This window comes from Copadichromis virginalis, linkage group LG6 (assembly GCF_057382275.1).
Source record: "Copadichromis virginalis isolate Kocher_CV1m ecotype Utaka linkage group LG6, C_Virginalis_male_GT1.1, whole genome shotgun sequence".
Classification (NCBI taxonomy): domain Eukaryota; kingdom Metazoa; phylum Chordata; class Actinopteri; order Cichliformes; family Cichlidae; genus Copadichromis; species Copadichromis virginalis.
In genome coordinates, this window is record NC_140623.1 from 29,843,002 (window position 1) to 29,868,906 (window position 25,905).

General features: G+C 40.1%; 2 protein-coding genes across 3 annotated transcripts; one reads left to right on the forward strand and one right to left on the reverse strand.

Annotated features, from left to right (window-relative positions):
- Positions 1–10: 10 nt before the first annotated feature.
- On the forward strand, positions 11–5,121 carry ten1 (TEN1 subunit of CST complex). Of its 2 annotated transcripts, none has more exons than XM_085459778.1 (3): positions 11–197; positions 3,412–3,569; positions 4,208–5,121. In XM_085459778.1, exons 1-3 carry the CDS (start codon positions 109–111, stop codon positions 4,351–4,353), a joined length of 393 nt encoding a protein of 130 aa, XP_085315904.1. In that variant the 5' UTR covers positions 11–108; the 3' UTR covers positions 4,354–5,121. The 2 variants fall into 2 exon arrangements, with proteins under 2 accessions (XP_085315904.1, XP_085315906.1); XM_085459780.1 differs by having other exon boundaries at positions 3,412–3,548.
- A 1,256-nt stretch (positions 5,122–6,377) lies between these two features.
- On the reverse strand, positions 6,378–21,723 carry evpla (envoplakin a). Its single transcript, XM_085459781.1, has 22 exons — positions 21,554–21,723; positions 16,864–16,963; positions 16,619–16,773; positions 16,309–16,432; positions 15,521–15,652; positions 15,346–15,387; positions 14,883–15,044; positions 14,619–14,726; positions 14,432–14,527; positions 14,201–14,311; positions 13,411–13,557; positions 13,142–13,296; positions 12,950–13,047; positions 12,662–12,834; positions 12,235–12,410; positions 11,926–12,064; positions 11,644–11,837; positions 11,153–11,303; positions 10,869–10,952; positions 10,447–10,554; positions 10,270–10,362; positions 6,378–10,150 (listed from the first exon to the last, which is right to left on the reverse strand). Exons 1-22 carry the CDS (start codon positions 21,622–21,624, stop codon positions 6,761–6,763), a joined length of 6,009 nt encoding a protein of 2,002 aa, XP_085315907.1. The 5' UTR covers positions 21,625–21,723; the 3' UTR covers positions 6,378–6,760.
- Positions 21,724–25,905: the final 4,182 nt, after the last annotated feature.

Consider the following 25,905-nt stretch of genomic DNA (forward strand, 5'->3'; position numbering starts at 1 on the left):
CGGAGGTAAGTCACGTGACATGTAGCGCGGAAGTACCAAGTCGTCTTCAGTTAAACGACTCTTAAATTTTAATCATACAAACCAAACATTTTTTTTTAAGAAATCGGGATGCTGCCCTTAGCTGCAGTTTTTCATTTCCCCTGGGAAATAAACTCTGGAAGCGTGGAGGAAGGACAATCAGTCAGAACATTTGGCAGGTGGGTTTTGTTTCAAACTAGAAAAAAATCTTCCGTGTGTGGTTAATGAGATCACGAACAGCCAGTTGTGACAAGCATAATATCTTGTATATACCTGATCTAATGTGGTCAGAGAGGACAGAATCAGACTTATATTAGTAGAGCTACGACTTTTGGTTGTATTTCAGTAAATTCGATATTTAATTTAAATTTTCTAAAGCATCTGTTTGTTGATTTAGCCCACACACCTTTATTCTTCCATAGGCATTAAGAGGGTAAGTAGCAACCAGATGCTGAGAATCAAATGCAGTTGAGCTATTGACCATGGGTAAAATGTGAACTTTTGACAGTTTTCTGGCTAGGAGCATTCAGATGTCTTTTAACATGGTGCCAAGGAGGAAAAATATCAACAATGATCTTTGATCATTAAAGCAATCTTCACTGCTTATCTGTCTGAGATGGATTACAAGACCAACCAATCTAAAGTCCATCGTTCAATAGTGAATTATTCACAAGTGGAAAAATATTCAAGACCGTTGACAGTCTTCCCAGAGGTCCATGCCCCATCAAATTCAACTAAAGGTCAGCCGTCTAATGGCCAGAGAAATAGAAAAAATGTTAGTTGTCAAAGTATCTTGAACTCTACAGGCTTCAGTTAGCCTATTAAATATTAAAGTTCATGATCATACTATTAGAAAACAAGACCAAAGCGGAGATATTAGACTATAATGAACAGCACCACATTTGGCAAATCAAATGCAGCATGTCAGCACGAACATTATAGGCCATAATTCCTCCACAATGATATTAGACACCGATAAAGTCATTTGTCAGAAAACGATTACTTCACGTTACTGTTGTTAAAGGTCAAACCACCTTCAAGTTACTGAATCATGAGGTGTACTTAGTTTTTCACTGCATGTGTTACAGTTAGAGACTTATTATACTTTCACAAATTAAGGCAATAGGATGCAGTACAAGTAAAAGGTGTTTGTAAGATAGTTAAAGTCTGAAAAACTGTTATTAAAACCATACAGTTTCTGAAAATTTCCTCTTAAAAATGAAAATCTTTGAAAATGAACTTTCTCTGCACTCTAGGATTTTTGCTGTCTTCACTGACTGGCAGCAGCACTGAGGGTGGTAGATGTTGACTCAGGCAGAAATGACTGTGTAACTGACATTAATGATTTCATAGCGCTTCTCTGCTCATACACCTTTATTTATCGTTATCCCCTATTCTCCTGTTTGTCACCTAAAACGTAAGTAATTTATAAAGTTTACTTTTATAATTAAAAAGTAAACATATGTCTGAACACAGACAGAACACAGACAGTGGAAAAATGTCAGTCCTAGTTTTACTGGATCTCAGTGCAGCATTTGATACAGTTGACCACAACATATTACTCAAACGACTGGAGAACTGGACAGGTCTTTCAGGAACTGTACTAAACTGGTTCAAAACATACTTAGAAAACAGGAAATACTTTGTATCAATAGGTAACTTCACATCCGAGCAGACAAGTATCACATGTGGAGTTCCCCAAGGTTCCATCTTGGGACCCCCTCTGTTTAACATTTACATGCTCCCACTGGCACAGATTATAAAGAACAACAAAATAAACTACCACAGCTATGCAGATGACACACAAATATATATCACAATGTCACCAGGAGACCGAGGCCCTGTACAGGCTCTTGGTAAATGCATTGAGGAAATTAATGACTGGTTGTGCCACAATTTTCTCCAACTAAACAAAAACAAAACTGAAGTAATAGTCTTTGGCGCCAAAGAAAAACGATTACAGGTCACCAGAGAACTTCAATCTATACATCTAAAAACCACAAACCAGGCGAGAAATTTGGGTGTAGTGATGGATGCAGACCTAAACTTAGAAAAACACATTAAGACAATAACAAAATCAGCTTACTATCACCTCAAGAATATATCAAGGATAAAAGATCTGATGTCTCAACAGGACCTGGAAAAACTAGTCCATGCATTCATTTTTAGTAGGCTTGATTACTGTAACAGCATCTTTACAGGTCTACCTAAAAAATCAGTCAGACAACTACAGCTCATTCAGAACTCTGCTGCTCGAGTCCTCACTAAGACCAAAAAAGTGGACCACATCAGTCCAGCTCTGAAGTCTTTACACTGGCTGCCTGTCCGTCAGAGGATAGACTTTAAAGTTCTGATGCTGGTCTATAAAGCTCTGAATGGTTTAGGACCAAAATACATCAGTGACCTCCTGACCCAGTATGAACCTTCCAGATCCCTCAGGTCATCTGGATCCGGTCTTTTATCAGTTCCCAGAGTCAGAACCAGACACGGAGAAGCTGCATTCAGCTTTTATGCTCCTTATATCTGGAGCAAACTCCCAGAAAGCCTCAGATCAGCTGAAACACTCAGTTTATTTAAATCCAGGTTGAAGACTCACCTATTCTCAGCTGCATTTGAATAAAGCACCAAATCCACACTTGTAAGCTTAAATTTCAAAACTTACACTAACTACTGATTTTATCTACTGTTCTGATTTTATCTGTTTTAATTTAATATACTGTTTTGTTTGTTTGTTTGTTTGTTTGTTAAGTGGGTTTAGAGCTCTGGGTAGCTCCCTAGCTGGGTCTAGACTGGGTCTAGAGAGTATTTTAAATTCAGGGAATTTAAAATAGAAAGTAGCTCGTCCACAGAAGGACTGGTAGCTCCCCTTACGATAAGGGTTCAGATCGCGCGAACAGGTGTGAAATGTGTGTGTTTAGTTAGTTAGTTTGTTTGCTTGTTTTAATCAATTTTAAATCATGCTTTTTATTTGTTCTTGTTTCTAATGTCTCTGTAAAGCACTTTGAATCACCTTGTTGTTGAATTGTGCTATACAAATAAATTTGCCTTGCCTTGCCTCGCCTTATTACTATCAATTTAAAAAACAAATGGAGCAGATTAAACATACAGAAGCTACTGTGTTGTTCACACTTTATGGCCCCATTGGCTGTTCATTAAACCACTAAAACATACACAGATCAGCGATTATATCTTCTACATAGATTTAGACCGTACTGCCCTGTTTACACACTTTTTAAAAAAAAATATTGAAGGGTAGCTTTTGTGAACCGGTTGTGTAAATGATTATTTAAATTGTAAATCATACAAAGTTACTCTTGTATAGCTCAATAACTAAACCACGGATCTGGAAATGAACCAAATTCACTTTAAAATGTTTTACTCATTTTTTTTCAGACTTGTATGCTATCAGCCTGAGGAGTCCAGGGCTACGCTGTCAGCACAGCATGCTTCTAAAGAGCACCGTGTGGTTGTCCACACCTTGTTTGTGGAGCCCTTCAACCCCATAATTGGAGCCCAGTACACTGTGCTGGGTGAGATAGAAAATGATGAGAGTAAGAGAAATATTTCACACAGACAGACAGTGTGCAAAAATGTTGCAGGGGACTGTTCAGATGTTAATTTACCCTCACATAACTTAAAAATGGGAAACATTAAGCAAGTGTCAGTTTGTCCTGTGTGTGGTTGACCTGATGCCAGCTTTAAATGCTATGTTTGTTTGTTTGCGTTTGTTTTGGAGCGACCGTGGCTCAGGGGGTTGGGAAGTGTTGGGAAGCGTCTGTAACCGGAAGGTCACTGGTTCGATCCCCGGGCTCTCTGTCCTGGTCGTTGTGTCCTTGGGCAAGACACTTTACCCTTCCGCCTACAGGTGATGGCCAGAGGGGCCGATGGCGCGATATGGCAGCTTCGCTTCTGCCCCAGGGCAGCTGTGGCTACAACCGCAACTTGCCTCCACCAGTGTGTGAATGTGAGAGTGAATGAATAGTGGTATTGTAAAGCGCTTTGGGTGCCTTGAAAAGCGCTATATAAATCCAATCCATTATTATTATTTTGGGCAAATGTAAATTGCAGTTCAGTACCAGTGAAATTTCTTTGACTCTATTTAGCTTTATGCTGCCTTTTGAAAAATTTAATTCAGGGATGATGTTTTAGTGCTATCACCTGCCTGTGTTTGTAACTTCTTGTCCTACAGGAGTCGGTGCAATGGTCCGTGCCCGTGTGCTGAACTGTGTTGACGGTGTAAACATTGCCCTTCTGGAGAAAGCCATCACTGAACAAAGAAACTTCTTCACAGAGAGGGAGCGCAAACTGGGTGCACAACCTGCAGATGCAACATGATCAGGGACTTTATTCATGTGGTTTCTTTGGTCATCAGAGCTGCAGTGATGCCCCTTGCTGTGCTGTCTGAACAGTGAACTTAATAACTGTCTAAATTTGCGTAAAAGACACGGGTTCACTTCTGAGAGTTTAAATGACTGTCCTGATCTGGGATTTTTCTGCACTTGATCAAGGGATTGCTTTTAAACAGCTAAAGCCCCGCATTAGTGGGGCATTATTAGATTTTCTTGTAGGGTCATTAAAGAGTTACAAACAGATGGTTTGGGTTTATGGCTCATAAATATGTCACATTTTTAGTTTTGTCTGTGATTCTGAAGACTCAAGGTGATGATTCGGCATGGACACAGCTTTAAAGATATGAGCAAATATCCGTATGCATGTAATATGATAAAACTTCACTATATGTCCAAACATACTGGGCCATCAGGAGCAGCTTGGCCATGGAAACATCAGTGCCAGAAGAGGTTAGGATTCTGCAGCTGTTAAGCCAGCAGAGTTTTGGTGAATATTATGCATTGCACCTCAAGCTGGTGCCCCCTTTCTGTAACTGTGCGTTGTCTGCTACTTTGAGACTGAATTGCGTCCTAAAAACTTTGCAAACGTAATATTGGGAAATCTCATCTGACTGTTAAAGTTTAGGTCAGGTTTATGTTGTCTGTCCCATTAATTTTATCAGCCAAGTGTGTTCTTAGCAGAAGTTAATATTAAGAAATGATCAGATGTAGAAATTTTTGTACAAATTGAAATAAAGGATTGTTTGAGTCATCAGTGGCTTCCTTTTAAGCCCCTTTTTGGAATCTATCATTTGCCTTAAATGTTTCATGAAAACAATTTTAATATTAGTCTAAGATCACCCAAGTAAATTAAAAAATACAGGTTTTATTGATTAATTTATTTAATATTTGATGATTTAATTTATTAAGGAAAAAAACTATCCAAACCTACGTGGCCCTATGTCAAAAACTAATCCCCCCACTTTTTAAGTCATGAATTAACCGTGATTGAAAACTTTTTGTTGGAAAGCTGGGTTCTAGTTCACTAACCATACCCAAGCCTGATCACTGTCAGGCAAGTAGAATAAAAAACCCACTTAAATAGAACCTGTTTGATAAAGTGAAGCGGCCTAAAAGAACTCACAAAGCAACACATCATGCCACTGTCTAAAGAAATGGCTGAGAAACAAAGTTACTGACATCTATCAACCTGGAAATGGTTACAAAGATATATCTAAGGCAGTGTTTCCAGTGAACAACCCTGTGAGCCTTTATTCACAAATGGAGGAAACAGTGGTGATCCTTCCCAGGAGTGGCCAGCCAACCAAAATTACTCCAAGAACACATCATCGACTCATCCATGATTTCACAAAAGAACCCAGAACAACAGTTAAGGTCCGTGTTATTGATTCAACAACGGGAAAAATACAGGACAAAGATGGGAGAGTTCCAAGATGAAAACCACCGCTGAACAAAAATAACAGAGAGTCATTGCATATTTACCAAAAAAACATCTTACTGATACCCAAGACTTTGGGGGAAGTATTCTGTGGATTGATGAGATAAAAGATAAACTTGGTGGAAGGGTTGTGTCCTGTTGCATCTAGTTGTTTCATAAAAAGAACATCAACCCGACAGTCAAACATGGTGGTGGTAGTGTGATGGTCTGGGGCTCCCCTGCTGTTTCAGGACATGGACGATCAGTTCATTCACTGAAGCCCAAGCTCACTTGGACAACGACTAAGAGCACATCAGCAAGTCTACCTCTGAATATCTCAATAAGCAAATAAAAAAGAAGGTTTTGGACTGCCCAAGTCAAAGTCTTGTATTTAATCTTGTTGAGATACTTTGGCATGACCTCTATTACACGATTATATTATATTTTTCTAATATTAAAAGATGTTTGATGATCTGAAACATTTAAGTTTGACATATATAAAAAAAACTAAGAAATCAAGATGAAGTAAATACTTTTTCATAGCATTTTTCTTTACTTTAGAGACTGCACAGCATTGAAAATGAGAGTCCATACACTTTAACCATTATAATTTATTTTATTGATATTTGTTTCTTTATAAGGTATCAAACAAGATAAAATTCAATGAACAGTTTTGAAGAAAACCCAGGAGTAATACAGAATCAATTAATCTTGGCAAATACCATTGCACCATGTCCCAGTATCCCTAATAACACATTAATATTAAAGATAAACTTCATTTATACTGTTTTTAAATTAAACCAAAAAAGAAAAATCTGCCCACATCAAACATTTTTAGTAAACAAAAAAACTCAGCAGCAGTTATTTTGGCTAGAGAGAAAGCTTTGCAGTAGAAGACTTTTCCTGAGTCAAAATGTCCATTATAAGTAATGTATGGATTTCATATAGAAAAGATGTCTCCAAAAAGTAAACATATCTAAAATCTTGCATATCTAGTCGAATTGTACACTGGACTATAACCAGACCCTTTGGAAGAGGCAGGCAGCATTGGTAAGCCTGTATTTGGGTCTTTCCTGCAGCGATTCAGAGCTTGCTTGTAGTTGATTTTCTCCTTTGTGATTGGGTCTATAATATCTTTGATGTAGGCGGACTCAGTTTCCAGGTCTCTCATTATTGTGTTGTCAATCATTCTGGACCCAACGGCATCCAAGATGCTAACTCTGTGACCGGTATCTGGATCGACCAGCCCTCCGGTCAGGTGCTGAGCCTCCATGAAGCGAATGGCAGTGTCCTTCGGCATCCAGCCTTTCTGAACAGCCTTTCCCACAGACAAACGCTCTTTGGTCACAGGGTCTTCAACTCCAGTGAAAGCCTTCTGTGCATTGAGCAGTCTCTGGATTTGACTATCCTCGATGAGGGCTCTGTTTGCTGCCTTGTGAACCGTGTATCTCCCTTTATTGCTGATGTCAATGATTCCTCCTGTTGATACCTGAGCCTCCAGAAGTCTTTGGGCAGTTGTGGAATCAATTAGCTTACTCACGGTGGCATTGCGTATTGTGTAGCAGGTGTCAGTGTCTGTATCTATTATTCCAGCAACTGGGTAGGTTTCTTTGGCAGCAGATAGGTTAATAGGTGCTGAATTGAGTGATGTGGTGGATTTTGGGGTGATTGAATTGAACTGGGACTGCTTCTTGTTGTCACCAGCGACGAGCAAGGCAAATTCTGAGATGGGAATTTTTCCTTGTTTGTACTGTTGCAGATCATATTCTGTCAATCTTCCGTCCTTCAGCGCATCTTTGATGGAGTACTGCTTTCCACTCTTGCGATCCTGGAGTAAAGATATCTCCCCATCAGGTCCCAATGAAGTGATCTCCTCCCAGTCACACTCAAGCTCTTGCAAGTGAATGTACTGCGGACGATCAATCAAGCCCTGAAGGTAGGCATCATAAGGAGACATGTCTTTGCCGGTAACTGGGTCCAAAATTGTGATCTTTGTAGAGACATTGGTCTCTTTGGTTCTTGTTTCTGCACTCTCCTCTCTCTGTAGGTTCTGTATAAGCTCACGGATGATGCTATCTCGCTGATGGATCTTGTCTTTTTCGTCCAAGATATCCCTCTCCAAACGCATGACATCAGACTCCATCTTAATGCTTCTCTGTCTGCTCATCTGTGTTCTTTCACTCATCAGTCGGCTCTGCTGCTGGAAGGACAGGCTGATATCGTGCCTCTTGCCATCAAGGGATCTAAGTTCACGAGTGAGGTCTTCCTTCTCTCTCTGTAAGGCATCTCGGTTCATAATCAGGGTTGTCTCCTCTCTTGAAGTAGCAGATTTGCTGTTCATTAGGAAATGGATTTTGTCATTGAAACGTCTAAGTTCATCCTCGAGGTCTTGTCTGGCAAATTTACTTTGAGACACCTGTTCTCTCAGGCGATCCCTCTCAGCCTCAACTGCCTGGTCTTTTTCAACACGGACAACCTCTTTGTAGACTGTCCTCTCACTGGACTTCTCTTTCTGCAAGATTTCAAGCTTTATGTTGATGTTACGGATTTCTCTCTGCAGTCTCAGAATATCACTGGTTTCCTTGTCCATGTCTGACCGCAGACTGCTTGTCAGCCTCTCCAGTTTCGGGTCTCTCTCCACCTTGAGCACCTCCTCGACAACTATGTTTTCCTCAACAGGTGGTGGGGCATTTTCCAGCTGTGAGATACGCAGTTTAATCTCTCTGACTTCAGACTCAGCTTGAATCCTCTTTTGGCGTTCAACACTCTCTCTGAGGATCCTCTCTTTCTCTTCCACCTTTGTTCTTAACTGTTGTAGCTCCAGTTCAAACTGACGCCGGTTCGTTACTTCTTCATCCAGGTTCCTGCTAAGCCTTTCATGCTCGACCATTTGCCTTGGGTCTTTCTGCAAACGAACAACCTCTTGGAGAACCACCTTCTCTTCTGGTTTCTGTCTCTCCAACTGGATGTATTTATTTTTCAGGTCAAACACCATCTCTTCAATGGTGCGCCGAATCTGTGTCTCTTCCCGCACATTATTTCTCAAGCGGTCAAACTCTTTCTCTTGGAGTGGATCGGGCTCATACTTAATAACTTCTCTGGTGACAAGTTGGGTCTCTACCTTTGACTTTTCAGCCTTCCACTCATCTCTCTCTTGCCGGAGCATTCTCAGCTGGTCTTGGAGGGAGTCGTAATTGCTGTGTAAATTATGCACCTGGTCATTTAGCCTCTGAATTTCTCTCTCATTTTCGGGGCTTCTTTCCTCTTTAACCACCTCTTGGAAAACTTCTTTTGTTTCAATTCTTGGCTTCTCTGACTGAATGATGTTGAGTTCAGTTGTCACCTTGGTGAGCCCTCTTTCAAGGTCTGAGCGCCGCTTGCTGCAGTCTTGTATCTCTTTGCGGAGCCGCATTATCTCCACCTCTGTGTTTGGGTCTATCCTGTAGATCTCGTTAACAATTTCCTTCACCTCAACTCTGGGTTTCCATTCGTAAACTTCTCTGTAACGGTTGTGGAGCACCGTCAATTCATTGACCAGAGAGTTGTTTTCAATTCTCTCTTCCTCCAGGCTTGTTCGAATATTCTGGGATTCGTTGATTAGGTCTTGGTCTTGTTCAATCTTTTTGACTTCTTTAGTGATTATCTTAGGCGCAATGTTAGGAATCAGCCTCTCTAGTGCATTTATCTGACTCCTTGTTTGGAAGATGTCATCATTGAGGAGCTTGGTCCTTTTGCTCTCGTCAGAAATTTCTGTCTCAAATGTTCGCACTGCTCTCAGCATCTCTGGGTCTTTCTCCACTTTAACCACTTCCTTCTTAACCACCCTCTCTTTGATTGTTGGCCTCTTCTGCTGGAGAATTGTTACTTCTGTCTTCATCTGAATATGCTCCCCATCCCTCATCCGAATTTCTTCTCTCATCTTCGTTATTTGATCTCTCAGCTTAGCAGCCTCTGTATCCAGCTGGGGATCTTTCTCAAACTCTGTCACCTCTCTAGTCACCAGTTTTGGTGGAGCGCTCTTTACGGTTTCTGCCAGGGTGGTGACTTTTTTGTTTGTAACCTCAACCTCAGTTTGTATGGTGGTGCGCTTCATGATTTCCTCATGTAGCGTCTGCTGCAGAGCCCTCAGATCACTTTCCACTTTTGGGTCACGGTAGTACTTTAGTACTTCTTTCTCCTCGACACGTTCAACTCCACGGCGACTCTTCAAAGACAAAAACCTGTCTTTGAATGTTCTCAGGTTTGTCTCAGCATGAGTCCTCCTCTCCTTCTCCTCCTCCAGCTCTTTTACCAGACCATCTAACTCAAAAGCACTCCTTTCAGACCGCACTTGCTGCTGTGCCACTGCTTGAACTGTCTCTTCATTCTGCAGCAGGAAAAGCAAATTTATTCAAAGTAATATTATTTGCAATGTAGCTTTAGTTTTATGGAAAGCATAATCTAAATGCATACAAAAGATAATAAATTCATTCACTGTTTTCTTACTCGTGATATGAGATTCTTAGCCAGGCCCATCTGTTTTTGGCGCTGGGTGTTTTCAGCTTTTGTTTCAGCGTAGCGGTTCACCAGACTCTTTTCCTGTAATAAGCAAACCTCATGTCACCTCGATCTATAAATAAATGTGAGAAGTGTGTATCATGTTGAAAAACACACAGACATTACCTCTTTCTGAATAGCCTCAGACAGTGTGGGCATACGTGGTTTCTTCGGAACGGTGGCGCCGGCGTCCTCAAGCGTACTGTTGTACGTGTCAACGTTGGTCTCGTACTCCTGCAGAGACGTGAAGATTTAAAATCTTTGAATTGTTTCATGTCATTTGTTGCCTATTTCAAAATCTTTAAGTACGAGCCATGTCTGCTAATGTTAAAATTAAAATGTATTAATTTACTTTCTGTGTTACCTAAAATGCATTTATGCATTCTATGCTTTTTTAACTTTCAACACATTTGTCTTTACACTGGATGCCCTTCCTGAGGGAAGTCCCATTAGCCCCAGGATTAGCATTTCCTCCCAGGGTTGTACCGCTACACCATGGTTCCATAAATTATTGTATTATATTATTTATTATAAGTTAGGAGTCTTACATTGAGGAGTTCCTGCAGGTCTTGAGAGAGGCTTGTCACCTTTTCCATGTCAGCTTCCTTCCGCGTCAGGTCGTCCATCACCCTCTGCAATGAGTAGGTATAGAAATATTAATCACCTAAAGTTACTGTCCTGTCATAATCATAGTGAATTTCTACAGGTTCATATTGAGAATAATGTTTATACATCCATAAATCAAAAAGACATTTTGTGTGGAGTGGGTAGCCAGGTTGTTATTTTATTCTTATGTGATACTTAAAGGTAAATAATCAGAAGACAGTCTCACCTCTTGAGAGCTCTTCTTAGCAGCAATCTGAGACAGATCGTCATTGGGGCTTATCTTGTTTGTTGGCAGGTTGTCCAAGAATGAGTTCAGGGATTTACATGTGCTCTGGAACTCCTGGTTCTTTCCTGCAGTTTCGAGTAAGGTGCTTTCTCTGAGAGGAATATGAGAGGTATTAGGCACATTATGAGGTATTGGTGTATTAGGTACATTATGACAACAGAAACGCCTTATGTAATGAAACCTGTTTTACCTTTTAGTAGTGTAGTAGCACATTTTTATAGGTTATATATAGATGTATATAGATTTATAGATGAAGTACAGATGAACCCCATTGCAGGTTGCAAATACCCGATCTAATCGTAAAGGTACTTCTCACTTCCTTGTTGCTTGATTTAAGTGATTTAAAAGGCTGATGAGGGAAAACCACTGTAGTCTGTCTTTCTAATAAAGCTGAAGGGACTGAGATGATGTGTTCACAGTCTGACTCTCACCTCTCCTTCAGCTGGTTGGCAACATTGGTATAACGTGCTTGTAGCTGCTTGACCTCTGTTTTCTGGCGCTGGATGTCCGGGCAGTACTCCTGGTAGTCCTGCTGCAGAGAGCTGCACAGCTGCTCTGTGGTCTCCAGATCCTTGCTGAGCTTCTTCATGTCATTCTGAGCAGCTGCCACAGACTTTTGCTGGCTCTAAACACCACAAAGGAGATGTTCAATTCAAAGTGAACATTAGAGATATGCAAGAGAATTCAAATTTGTATGGTCAAGACTTCCTTACTTGAATTTCCTCAGCACGGGTTTCAATTGCTTTTGGGCCATTAGGGATCGGACCATCTTCACTCAGCCTTTTCTCAAAGCCGGAGACGAGACCATCCACCTTCTTGATCTGTTTCTCCAGGTTAAGTGAGGCATTTGCTCTGCAGAAAAGAAGATAAATAAACTACTAAATATACTAAGGTTATCTGTTATCTAGATCATCTACTCAAGTAACACAACTTAACAAAGATGGATAGAAGAATGAAAAACTGATTTAAGTTTTTAAAAATGTTGTTCCAAAATCAAACCCCGCCATAAAACAAGCTCTTACTTCTTATTGTAAAGGTCAGCAAGTGCAGCAAGGTTGTCAGACTTGTTGCTGGCAGCACTGAGTTTGAGCGGCAGTCCCGAAGAGGTCCCGTTGGGATCTTTAGCCAGCAGGGGCTGCATGCCAGCCTGTGCAGCCTGTTGCTGCTGCTGTAGAGCCTGTAGTGTCTGAGCAGTTTGCTGTAAAGAGCATCCATACAACCCTCCATTAAACATGAGATATAAGTATAATTCACAGCATAATCATTTCATGCTGACAGTCTGCAGGAGTGAAGAATCCCTTTATGCTGTATAGGGTATGAATGCATACACACACATACGAGGATAATAACAGCAAAATAATGGCTTTTATATGGTTTGTTTTAGTTTCTTGGTGTCACATGGTGAATGATATTTAGCTGGTGCTGATGTTAGTTTGTGTTTTTTCTCACCTCCTGCTCCTTCATCCTTTTGGCCAGATCACCAGCGGGATCACTGCGGCTCAGCGGGGCTCGCAGACGGCTCAGCATGCTCTCCTCAGCTTTGGCCAGGTCATTGTCCAGCTTGTCCAGCTGCTGAGAGAGGGCTGCTACTTTGGGGTCCATGGGGGCAGAAGACACTGGGGCTGAAGGAGGAAAAGGAGAGCTTTTTAAATGGTTGATCTCACTTTAGTTGTGGTTTAAAGATGCAGTGATTGCATATAATGAGGACACTTATGCATTTAATTAATTGACAACAACCTAACTGCTGGGCCCTGGAGATTTCTGATTTGTTATTCTTCAGGGAGTCGGCCAGAGCGGCTCTTCTCTTCTTGATGTCTGCAAGCTCCTGGCCCAAACTAATGAACAAAAAGAAAGGGGCGGAGTCAAAGAAAGGGCAGACGTCGGATGTGCCATTTGAGCTGTTTAATAATAAAGCTTGTCAGCACTTACAGGTCCACTTTATCAATGGCCTCTGAGTCAGGTGGTGGGATCTGGAAGCAAACTCCTGGGAATTTTTTAGTTTTTCCATCAGTGGAAATGACATTCCAGTTCGCAACGTCTGAGTTTGATTTTAAGGTGAACTTGTCTCCTCTTTGCAGAGAATCCTAAAAAAATAACGATTGATTCAGTCAGACAAGTCACTTTTCAAAGTTGTTGTTGTTTTTTACTGCAGCCACATGCAGTTAGAGTTTTACATTTAGACAAAAATTGTTCCCCACCGTGCCTGTTTCCCAGTCGCACAGGGACTCCACAGTGATGGCTCTGCTGGGGGTCGTACGTCGCAGTTTCAGTGGAGCGATGGTGGTGCTGCGTTTCCTCAGGTCAGCCAGCAGCTGTTCACATTTCTGCACATCTTTCTCCTCCGCCTGGTAGGAAAAACACGCAAAGATTAAAAAAAGATTCCAAACATATCTTTTCACATAATTTTTCTGCTGGGTTTAACAAACTTAGTGTAATATCCCGCAAAATGAACCTCTGTTTCTTCCTGATTTCAGTACCGTGGCAATGAAAGACTGCTCTATAACACATCTCAATCAGTGGGTGGTGGCAAACCAGGTGTGTGAGCACCTTTAACTCATTTTATGTATTTGTTTTTGTTAGTTCTGGTGTATATTGGCAGGACTGTAAAGTTTCATGTGACCTGCCCAGCAAATTAACAGTTTTCCTTCAGTCTGCTGTGTTTACACCTTATATTTTCTCATATATATGTCCATTTACATATGAATAAATAAATAAACTTTGAGAATTATTCAATAAATATAACTCAAAGACTTTATAATTTCCCTTTTTAGGCTTCCACTGAACAGAATCAACTTTTGGAGACTTTCCCTGTTTTACTTTTGAACTTTGGAGTCTCCTTGTCTCCAGCTTTGCCTGCCCCAGTGCCTCATTTTCTATCCAAATCTCCTTCTCATTCACTTTTTTAAAATCCTCACTGCTAGCTTGAAAGAGGGGTGCAAGCTGAATTTCTTATGTGTGCTGAGTTGCAGTACTGGTGGCTGGACGTACCTCAAGCTGCAGCAGTTTCTCAGTTTTGCTCTTCTTGCTGAGAGTCTTGGGGTCCAGGGTGCTGTTGAGCTTGGTCAGCGACTCTGACAGCTGCTCGCTGTCATATTGGTACTGAAAAACGGAACAAAGCACACTTTTTGTTTTGTTTTGAGTTTATGCATAAAATCTGCAAATGGTGATGACAGAACAGGTTGCAAACTGAGCACTGCATTGCGATGAACTCTGTCTCACCCTTTTGAAACCCTCCACGCTGTCCAGGTGCGTCTCTTGACAGATGCAGAGATTGAGGAATTTCTGCCACTCATTTCGTACATCATCTCTTTGAGCCTGGAAATATAATGAAGGGAGTTGACATACCTTTAAACAGCATTCAGGATGAAAGAGTGAAGCTGATGTTGTTAACGGGCTTTTCAAGTACCTGTATTGTGTCGCTTGCGGGGTGCTTCATCTCAACAAGTCTCTCGCCTTCGTCCTGGAGTTTGTTCACCTCGGCCTCGTGGGACAGCAGACTGTTGTTCTTGAAATTCTAAATGAGATCAAATCAAAATTGATGTATTTATGTGTGAATTCATCCAGGTACAGAACCAAAACAACTTCTGTCACACTGGACAGGCCACACCTCGTGATTGGTGAGCCTTTCAATTCTATTTTTCATCTGACTTAAAAACGCATTAATCCTAACCTCATACTGCCTCCGAACGTCAGGAGGGTCCAACATGTGGTCACTCCAGTCTTGCTTTTTGATCTTATTCTGCTCTTCTGCCAGGAAGTTCAGCTCCTTGTTGCAGCTCTGCATGTACTCGTACAGGCTATTAAGGTAGTGACGGCGCCACTTGGAGTTGTCCTTAGGAGAAATAAATTAAAATGGAAAGACAAATGAGTACCCCTAAAATAATTTTTTATTCATTTATTCATGTATTAATTATTATTTCTTTCTTTCTTTCTTTTGATTTTTTAAATTTCTTTAAAAATTTTTACTTTTTTGGGGGAAATTTTAAGCAGAAATTTACATTTTTCATTTTTTCTCCAACAAAGAAAAAAACAAAAATTGGAAAAATTCCCTCACAGCTTTTTACACTGCCAAAACCAAAAGTGAAATAAGACTTGTGTTTATCTTTGAACATTAAGTGACTGAAGCAACTCACCAATAAGTTGTTGTACTGTTTTTTCAGAGCGTCGTATTTCTCCTTAAAAAACAAGACAGCGAATGTGAGTGGCTGTTTGAAATGCTTTTTGCTTAATAAAGGACACAAGCTGCAATCAGTTTTAAGTAGAACACATCATGCAAGCATGTGTTCTTGTGTAATCATGCATGCAGACCTTGCTGCCAGCAGAAGCGAGGCAGAGCTGCGTGTTGTAGGCGTCAATCTCTTTGTGTACGATGTTGTGAGCAGCAATCTGCTTCTCCAGATCAGCCATACTAGGGCCAAACTGCTCCACATCCACCAGTTTCTGAAAGCACAGACACCAGAAGAAAGCAGTTCATGGAAATGTAGTGATGAGATATCAAAGGACAGGTCTGACAGGGTGAGGCCGGTAAATCAGTCAGCTCTGCTTGGGAGATTTATTACAGTACAGACAGGTGCAAAACGAAGAAACAAGTGCATTTAGATTACATTAGGATTAAAGGATACAGTTAATGTTATTTATTATTAAGCAATCCTGTGAAAGGGTGACTGCCATTTTCCCCACCCTGTAGTTCCTAATGGAGACTTAAATCTTTTTAAAAGACTGCAAATATTTAGTTTGATTTTTTTCAAAACACTTGATGTCGAGGGGGTTTGCAAAGTGGCTTGCAGGGAGAACAGCAAGGGTGGCCAGGTTAGTGCTAGCTAAAAAGGGAACTATAGATAGAATTACATAGAAATTACAGATTGCTGACATCATGTCAAAGGAGTCTGATTTCTCTACGATGCTCAAATAAGCAACAGTGCGACTCAAAGTTTGAACAGTTTTTGTTACAGAGCGTCTGACTACAGAGGAAAATACTTGTTGGTGGCAGCAGTTTTAAAACAGTTTTTTGTCCTTTTTGTTGACAATAAGAGCATTAATATTTAATAGAGTATGAAAGACTGACGTGGATGTTCAGACAGTGTAACAGTACTTACTTGCTTCTCACTTAAAACAGGCCCCCAGTCAATTAAGGGCATCCGCGACACATCATCAATCTGCTCGTAGATGTCTCTGTAGACGGTACAGTCCTTCAGCCAGCGCTCATGAAGATGAAGGACACTGGAGTCATCAAAGGGCAGAAAAGACACAAAGAAACAAACAACTGTGGTTAATGTGGAGCTCCAATGAGTTCAAAGTTAATGATATTAAACAGCTAAAATGTTTTAAAATCCTCAGTATGTTCTCAGAGGAGGGACCAGGTATACTGCAAATCTTCTGTGTTGTATTTATTCTGCATGAACTCACTCGCTCTCTATGTCTGTGGCTTGGGGATGTTTTAGGTTCTTGGCTTTGTCAACATCTATGAAGAGCTTCTTCAGCAGGCCCTCAGCTTCACCCAGCTCATCTGAGATCTCCCTCTGATGCTGGTACGGCAGCTCTTTCTTGTCATTTTCAAAATCCTGTCAAAGGCAGACAACAGATAAGGTGACGTTTTTACAAAGCAATGAGGGTAATCGTTCATAAAATTAGAGGTTTTGTTTTGTTCTTACCACAGCAAGCAGCTCCTCAGCCCTGAGGACGTTTTTCTCCACCAAGTCTGCATCTTTTTGCATCTGGGTGATCAGCAAGGCCAAGTCGGTGGCCTGTGACCTGCAGCAGACAACAAAGGTCAGAGGTTGAACAGCAGCACACATCATTTCAGGGATGATACAGAATTGGTAAGTATACGAGTACTCCCACGCAGAAGTTTTGAATAATTAACAGCTTGATTACAGTCAAACCTTATGGTGTGCATTTTTATGAGCACTCTCACTACCAACAAAGACTTATTTATATTTGTGGACAAACTTCACATCCCCAGGTCATCCTTTATATAAAAAAAATCTGCACAGTGAGGGTGTTTTTATTTTTATTTTTTCCATTCAGTGTTTTTTATTTTGCACAAACTGCACAGTTTCCAGATCTTTTAGGATGGAGTAGGATTTTTCCACCCTTCGCACCACACCCAAAACGTTCTTTAAATTCTACCCATTCTTGAACTTTGACTGTCACTCCCTCTGTCAGTGTTTGTGTTGATTGTGTCGCTGCTCAGAGTAAAGCAAAGCAATGACTAAGATTGTCAAAATGAGGAGGAAGACATTCCATTGAGAGATTAGCTACACCCATGAAGGTGAAGTCTTTGGGATTGGAGACAAATATTGTATTTGTTTTATTTAAGAGGCTTTGTATCTACTGCCTGAATAAATCATGGGGTAGAGCTCAGTTAAAAGTTAAATTAGATTAAATCAAAGTTTTTGCAAACTGCAAACTGGGTTTTGGAGATATGTTTGTGTATAATTGGTTCAGAACACACAGCTCCTCAATATGTGTGTGTGTTAAAAATAGACTTTTTAAAATCCAGGTTTTGCCTCATTAACTGAGATTTATGTATTTTACACAGCTGTATAAAACTGTATACCACCTCCACACACACACACACACACACACACACACACACACACACACACACACACACACACACACACACACACACACACACACACACACACACACACATTCTAAATATGGCAACTTTCAACATATTACACTTTTGCTTTTGTTAGTAATGAAATGTGCGATACATTGCACAGCAGTCTCTGAAGTTTAAAAAATGTTGCTAAAGTAGAGCTACAGTTCAAAAAATACAGATGAAAAAATCTTAGCAGCACAATTTTTTGGTGTATCTGTCAGTGTCAACATTAAGAAAAGAGATATGAAAAGCTGTCAGACTGGGCTGGACTGGGACAAAAAATCAGCCCAGGTATTTTGACTAGAGACCGGCCCACCAAGTATTATAGGAAAAACCATAAAGCCTTTGAATGAAAACAAACGCTGTTGTGACAGTGATGCACAGTCTTGTTGGTATATATGTATGATTTCTATGACGATGAGGGATGAGAGAAGAAGAGGAAGAATAAACACACAAATACACAGAATAACTCCAGCTTTGTGTCTTTTTTTCATTCTAGCTGAAGTATGGGACAAATCGCTTGCTTTTCACCTCAACATGGATGTATTGTAATTGGTCCAGCCCAGAGTCGATCACAACCATTGGACAATCCACCACCTTTCATTGTTTATACCGTTAACATAAAAACGAAAAATCACTATCTGCCCACCGGTAATAACCATGTTATTATAAAGAATAACATGGTTATATTAACCAGTGTAAGTAAGTTTACTTATGAAGCCCTTTTAACAGATAAGTAGTCACAAAGTGTTGCACATAAAATAGAGTAAAATAGATTTAAATGTGAAAAACATAATAAAAACAAGCTCAAAGATCAAGACAAAGAATAAACGAAATCAAGAAAATTAAACGATTTTAAACTGCTTTTTTAAAAGAGAGTCAGCGCTTTTGAAAACTGCTTATAGAGGAAATGACCAGTGGGCCGAGGATTCAGTCTGAGAAAGGTCACACTGATGCTGAAATTACACTTATGTGCAAAACGAAATCAAAGAATCTGGTTCTGCAGCTGCTGTCACAACGACTGCCCTGTTCCTGCTCACTCAGCAGGAGGGACAGGTATGCATTCCCACCTTTGCAGTCAAAGAAAAACCTGTTTAGTTACCATTGTTTATAGAAACAGTAGGTGCAGTGGGCTGTGGAAGAGATTTATCCTCTTTGCTCTAAAAAAACAAATGATCAAATAAATACATGAAAAAAAAGAGTCTGTGATCATCAGACAGAGGAGCATGAGCCAAACATACCAAACACTCGCTATACTACGCATGGCGCCATTTTTCCAATAATTGCACTCAATTTGGATTTTTAAAGGTACATTTTAAAAGTGGCTTTAATCTCTAGTTTGTCTTCTGTAATATACAGATCTTTATATTTTACTTTTTTACTTTCCTACATGTCGGATATTTAGTTCTGAGTTTGTCTTGATAAAGGTGAACTGTGTAGGGACAGGTATGCATTAAGGTCTGATTTCTGATCTCTTTTATTTAAAGCTGTCACCTTTGGTTTATTCACTTTATTCTTTTATTAATAGCAGATAAGAATTACTGGTCACACCCATACATTGATGTAGACACATACAGTATCTGCATCAAATGTGTGCTTTTTTTTTTTTTTTTTAATCAAGCAGCAGTGTGATATTCCTGTGCAGGAGTGGCTGTGCAGGGTTTTCCAGGAGTGTCTTGTAAGGTGATACTTTGAGTTTCTCATAAGGTGTTTTGGGGGAACTTTATGCTTTCCTCAGCATGAATCAAGTATTTGTGCGGGCTGCTTGTGTGGTCATGCTGAGCTTTTAGCCAATTTTAAAAAAATGGTTAAAGAAATCGTTAAACTGCTCTTCTTCAACAGTTGGTGGTTTTTAGTAAATTATTAAATGAATGACTGCTACAGAAAACACTACTATGAGACCAGTTTAAACTGGATTATCTGCATAATTTAGAAGGGCTTGCCTGCATTTTTTAGATGATAGTAAGATCTCACATCTTCTGCACAAACACCCTCATTTCCCCCTCAAGCTAAACTCATATTGTAAAAAAAAGGTCTGATTTCATAGTAAAATTAGGTTCAAGAATTGTTATTTTACAACATGACCACTGGAGCAAAGAAATGGATGTTGAATGCCGAAATGAATCTGTGCTTTACAGTCAGCAGAGTCATTATTAAATCCCTGCGTAACCAGCGCTCTAATCTGTGATGTAACCAAAGGCACCAGCAGAACAAGATGAATGTCTGAGAGCCGCCCAGACTCAACACACACAAATACAAATTTTTCCATGACGTCTTTGGGCTTTTCGACTTCTTGGAGACTCAGCCTGACCCGAGCATTTGCTGCCACTTTTACCTTTATTTGTACCTTTATTTTAAAAACATTAAAAAACGTCCCAGTGCCATGTCTAATGCACAAATCCATACATCGCAGCTCTCCAGCTGTCCGTGTCATTTCCAACAAACACCCAGGAATCATCTTTGATTGCGATTCACAAATTTTTCTTAAACTAATAAATAAACAATTATCAGACAATAGAAATGACTGAATGAAATGAACAGCACTTCCTGTGCGTCACTCTGTAATGTACAGTTAAAAACCAACGCCCACATGAGAGGCAGAAACCAGCTGAGCAAAACGGACAACCCAGCCCTCATCACGCCTCAGCAGAGAGAAAATATGTCTGAAGCCGAGCCAAGGTGAAGGCACAAGCCGGACACCACCTGACGGTGAGATCACGTCAGCGGTCTTTTGTTACTCCCAGGAACAAAAAGGTGAAGTGGTCGGCTTTGCAGCTGAATGTGGGGCTCTTTCTATGAATAGAAACTGATCCTGAGGAAACCTGAAGAAAACCCATCCTCAATACTATCCATTACTTAAAAAGGTGATCATCCCACTTCGCCGCTTTGAATGCAGCGACTTAAATGGCGTTCTGATCTGTGATCCGGAGACTTTTGGCAGATTTGCCATGAGTTAGATTCAGTGGCTCTTCATGAGCCTTCTCTTTATATTTAGCACATGAAAATGACCTCACCCACATTATGCATCAAATGGAATTCATTTTTATTCGCAATCCTCTAAAGCAGGTTGCTGTCAGCTTTATGTAAATGTTTGAAACCTGTGCCACCTGACTGTCATATTTCCATATCTGATCTGAACAGCTGCCTAGCCTGATAGGACTCCCTACATCTTCAAGCAACAAAAGCTCTCCAATAATCATTTTGCACAGACAGAAAGTTTCTCTGTGAATGATTTTTTTTCTCCAGTACAATAAAATTACTAATACAAATGATCTGACACCTGTCAAGGGTCTAACACCAATAAATTAGGTTTAGGGTAAATTTCTGCCTGATAATCAGGATGACAACATCTTTCAATTTCACTTTTAGTCGTAATTCCCTCATTTCACTCGTCCTCTTGCAGGACACCGATCCACATCGTGTTTACAAAGTAAACTTGACCCCTGGCTTGTATTTAGCTTTCGCTTTTTCCAAAAGATTAACTCTCACATAACTCAGCACTTGAAAGCAGTGAAGGAATTCCCTAGGAAAACATGCATTAAAACCTCATTTAAACTTGTAATATAATAAACCACAAAACAGACGCACACAGAGAAAGAGGGCAGCAAGAACACACAGGAAACATGACACAGTTCTTGGCTTTAGAAGAACAGGAACAGGAGGAACATGACAGAGATACAGTGTCACCACACTCATACACGCATTCATAAAATCCACAGTGAATAACTCACTTGCTGATCTTCCCCGAGACCTTGAGTGTACCATTCTTAGTGTCCTTGGAGCTCTCCTTTTTCTTAAACATCTTGGCGGATGTCAAGCAGAGATCCTGAGTAAAAACTCTCACTCTCTCTCTGTCTCACTCCTTCTTCGTCTCTGACTCCCGCTCTCTCTGGTTCTTGTCAAACACACTGAAGTATACAAACACACACACACACTCATGTCACCACGGTGTTTAATGCCAGTGGCTCCTCCCAAACAGGTTAACAGGTGTGTCAACGCCCAAACATCCACCTTGCAGAGGACGACTGGACCGACCTGTTCTCTGCACTCTCCCTCTCTTCTTCCCTTCTTCAGGCCAGCCCTTCCTTTCATTGGGCCCCTGACACACTCTCCAAACTCGCACAGGTCTTTTAATTACCAACAAAGCAGGAATGCATAATTCAGAAAGCCAGAGGGAAACGCTCCATTCCTGCACTGTTCACTCGGCTCTGTGTGTCACACGCATTGTGAAGATTATATCCCTTGGGATAATTATAGAGCTGAAAAATGATCCAGTGCTACAAACCCAAAATGGTATTGAACTGCAAATCTGATTCCTTAAAGGGATAGGTGAGTTTTGTCACAAGGTTTCTCTCAAGGTTATTCGTATAAGAGGATACATAATATTAGGCAACTCGATTTCACGTTTACCCCAAAAAAGAAATAATAATTCTGGCCTTTCAAGACTTCAGTGAATAATACCAATAATATACCAGAATAATACCAGTCTGGTTTTAAAGGTAGCAGCACAGAAATTGGGCCTTACAGTCTTGTTTGCATAAACTGTAGATAAAAGATTGAAATGACCACTGCAACATCACCGTAAAGTCCTGCACACCTCAAAACCCTTAAAAATAGAGACCAAGATACTGAGCCGTTTGTAAGAGAAGCTGAACTGCCCTTTTAAAAGGTTTCTATATAAGTTGATTTCTTTTTTCCACCAGAGGAGTTGTCCACTGCTGGCCATTTGAAAAAGCACTGATGTATCCATATTTTACACATGTGATTCTTAATGATTGTTAATATTGGATCAAACAGCCCTAAAGTGTCTGATCTGGTCTGTCCTAGGTGATTACATAACTCACCCCCATTAGAGGTACGTTTTCTGAGCTGCTCTTGTCTTATTTAAAGTTTGTGTATCATATGGGGTCCCTCAGGGCTTAGTTTTGGATCCACTTCTGTTACATTTGTGGACTACATCATAAAGTCATACAGCAATTCATATTATAAATAAACTGAGGCTAAACAGTTATACTGTTTCTGCCAACAAACTCAGCGCAGCGCTGATATCAAATATCTATTGAAAGAATTTTTTTTAAAACCGACATATATTCTAATAATAAACCCATGAGGCACCAGATTCCCCTTTATTGATACCTATGTTGGTGAAACCTTGTGAGCATGGCAAAACACACACACAACCACACATATATTTTCAAGGTTTTGCCATATGTGTAATCCACATTGTGTAAAGTGACGCATACGGCTAATGAATATTACATTTAATGTAGAATCAATATAGCATTATCCCCTTTTATTTATTTTATCCCATCTAATATATTTTTTATTTACTTATCCATATTTTTAAAAAGAATATATTATTTTTGTGTAATCTTTGCAATTTGTTTCCTTTTTTAATCGCATGTAAAATTTGCATTGTAAATACATTTTAACTTCTGAAGAAGGACAGTTACAGCTCTGAAATATCTGAAATATGTAGCACAGGAGGAGTTTTGGCACAACAGCTCACTGTTGATTGGTCTGAAAGGCATTTTTAAAATTACAATTTTTAACATTTTTTTTTCTCCCAGTGTAGATTAAATCTCTTTTTTGGACTGTCATTAATTGAATTTGGTTTTGTCATAATGACAAGTGGCTCAAGGTGCTTTTATTGTAAGGTAAAAACCCTATAATAATACAGAGAAAACCCCAACAGTCATATGACCCCTCTTTGAGCAAGTGCTTTGGCGACAGTGGCAAGGAAAAACGTTTAAACCTCTGGCAGAATCAGGCTCAGGGAGGCGGCCATGTCCTGTGACTGGTTGGGGTGAGGGGAGGAAGCCAGTATGAGGACATGCTGTGTGAAAAAGAAAATGTGCGATAATCATTAAAAGGTTATCCTCATTTCCAGCTCAATGTTTTTATTTTTGGACTGTTATTTTATTATGTTATTATTTGTCTTATCCCTGGACTGAAACTGGACCTCTAAAACAACCTGTTTTAAAACCTAAAGACGAGTTCACATCAGAGCTGTGTGCCCGAGATGATCCTCTCGGCCTGATATCTGTCTGAAACTGAGCATTTGGTTTACATGCTGACCTCATAGCTAATAACCTGCTTCATGTTATATATGAGCATCCATTATTCTAAATATATGTGTAACAGCTAATTGCTTTCAACCACACCTTCCTTTATTATAGTTACATTTTACTTGAGTATTAGAACATTAAAAATTTATATGGAAGACGTGTGTAGAAATAATTAGCAGCAGTAAAATAATCAAAGAAAGAAGTGATTCCATGTGTGAGTGATAAGTGGACGCAGAACAAATGGTCTTTATGTTATCCCATATTTCTCTACCTCTGTATCCTGTTAAGTCCCTAGGATCAGAGATAAAGGATATATTTATTATCCCGGAAAGAAATGTGCTGGAGAATAATCACACTACCATGAAGGAAACATAAACAGAGACTAAATACCTCATAGAAATCGCACTGACTTATTTAAAGGTGACATCTGCTGGGACAATTTCGTTTATAGGTTTCTGTCTTGCATGCTGGAAAACTCTATCTACTGCCAGACAATAGCAACTTGATGCATTAGTATATCCAAGAAATTTCTCTGCTACCATAACTAAAAAGAACACAGCATTCCCAATCTGAGAGCTCCAAATTAATGAGAATATTCAGGAGATGATAGTTTACACAGTGAGATCAATTTTTTTTCCCCTTTCTGATTTTTCCTTTTTCTTCCTTGAGCCTTTTTTTCCTGAATTTATAACAAGGAAATTAAGTCGTTCTCATTTGGCTATGTCACCCTGACACCTCACTATTAAGCCTGAGTCAAAGCTTGGAGCAGACCTGTGCCACAAACACTGAGGGACACTGTGTACAGTCAACAGTGGAACATCCAAAGGGTCAGAAAGTAATTTACATAACACTTTCATATAGTGGTACATGCCATAAATCTACTGATTACAGGTTGCCCCATACACTGGAACGTTTAGTGTGCAGCATCTAAAGACGTGGAAGTTATTCCAGATCCGGGCGTCTCTCTGCTGCATAGCAACAATTGGAAATCACGAGAAAAAATGTAGCTAAGCAGCTTTCATTGCAACAGCGAGAGCACGCTGTGCTCATTGGTCCAGTCACACAACGTTTCTCTCTGGGTGGGTCTACGTGTCTGGAGTAACATACTTTTTCACTTGCTCACATATATTGTATATTGTGGTTGCACCCAGGTAACAAACTGTAGCAATACTTTCATCTTAAACCTCAAGTGAGCTGCTGAAAATGACGCATAGACAGGGGTCATTTTCCTCTATATCAGGGGTGGGGAACTCCAGGCCTCAAGGGCCGGCGTCCTGCAGGTTTTAGACGTGTCCTTGATCCAACGCAGCTGATTTAAATGGCTAAATTACCTCTTCAACCTGCCTTGAAGTTGTCTGGCAATGAACTAATCATTTGATACAGGTGTGTTTACCCAGGGTGATATCTGAAACCTGCAGGACACCGGCCTGAAGAGCATGACAACACTCGTGTTTATGTTTTACATTCAAGTTTTTATTGATTTTGTATGTTTTTTGAAAACATATACTTAAACCTGTATAAGATGGGAAAAAACAAAACAAACAAAAAACACAAGAAAAATGCTGGTGTGCACCCCTCCCCTTAAAACACTCATGTTTTTTAGTGACAAATGCCCCCTGAGCAGGGAGACAAATGTCTGCACCACAAATGCAAGACCTCGTGGAAAGCAATCATTAAGATTCTTCGGGATTAAAGGTCAGGCGTTTCTCCGGATGTCAAACCTGCAGTTCACACACATCCTGCAGCTCATTTTGAGCCACATTAATGTAGCAACTATGTATCTGTATACCTGTAAATTCCAAACAGCTGAACAGAGAAGAAACAACAAAGGCAGAGACACTGCAAGGGTGTGCCAGCCTCTTCATTCACCTTACACACAGCACAGCTGTCTGCTCATACTTTGATGGTTATTCTAAATTCTGGACCTCTCTTGGAGGAAAATGCGTAACACAGTAACACAGAATGTTGTTCAACAGTTTTAGCCTTTGGTTTTGTTCTGCAGATAAGCATTCATC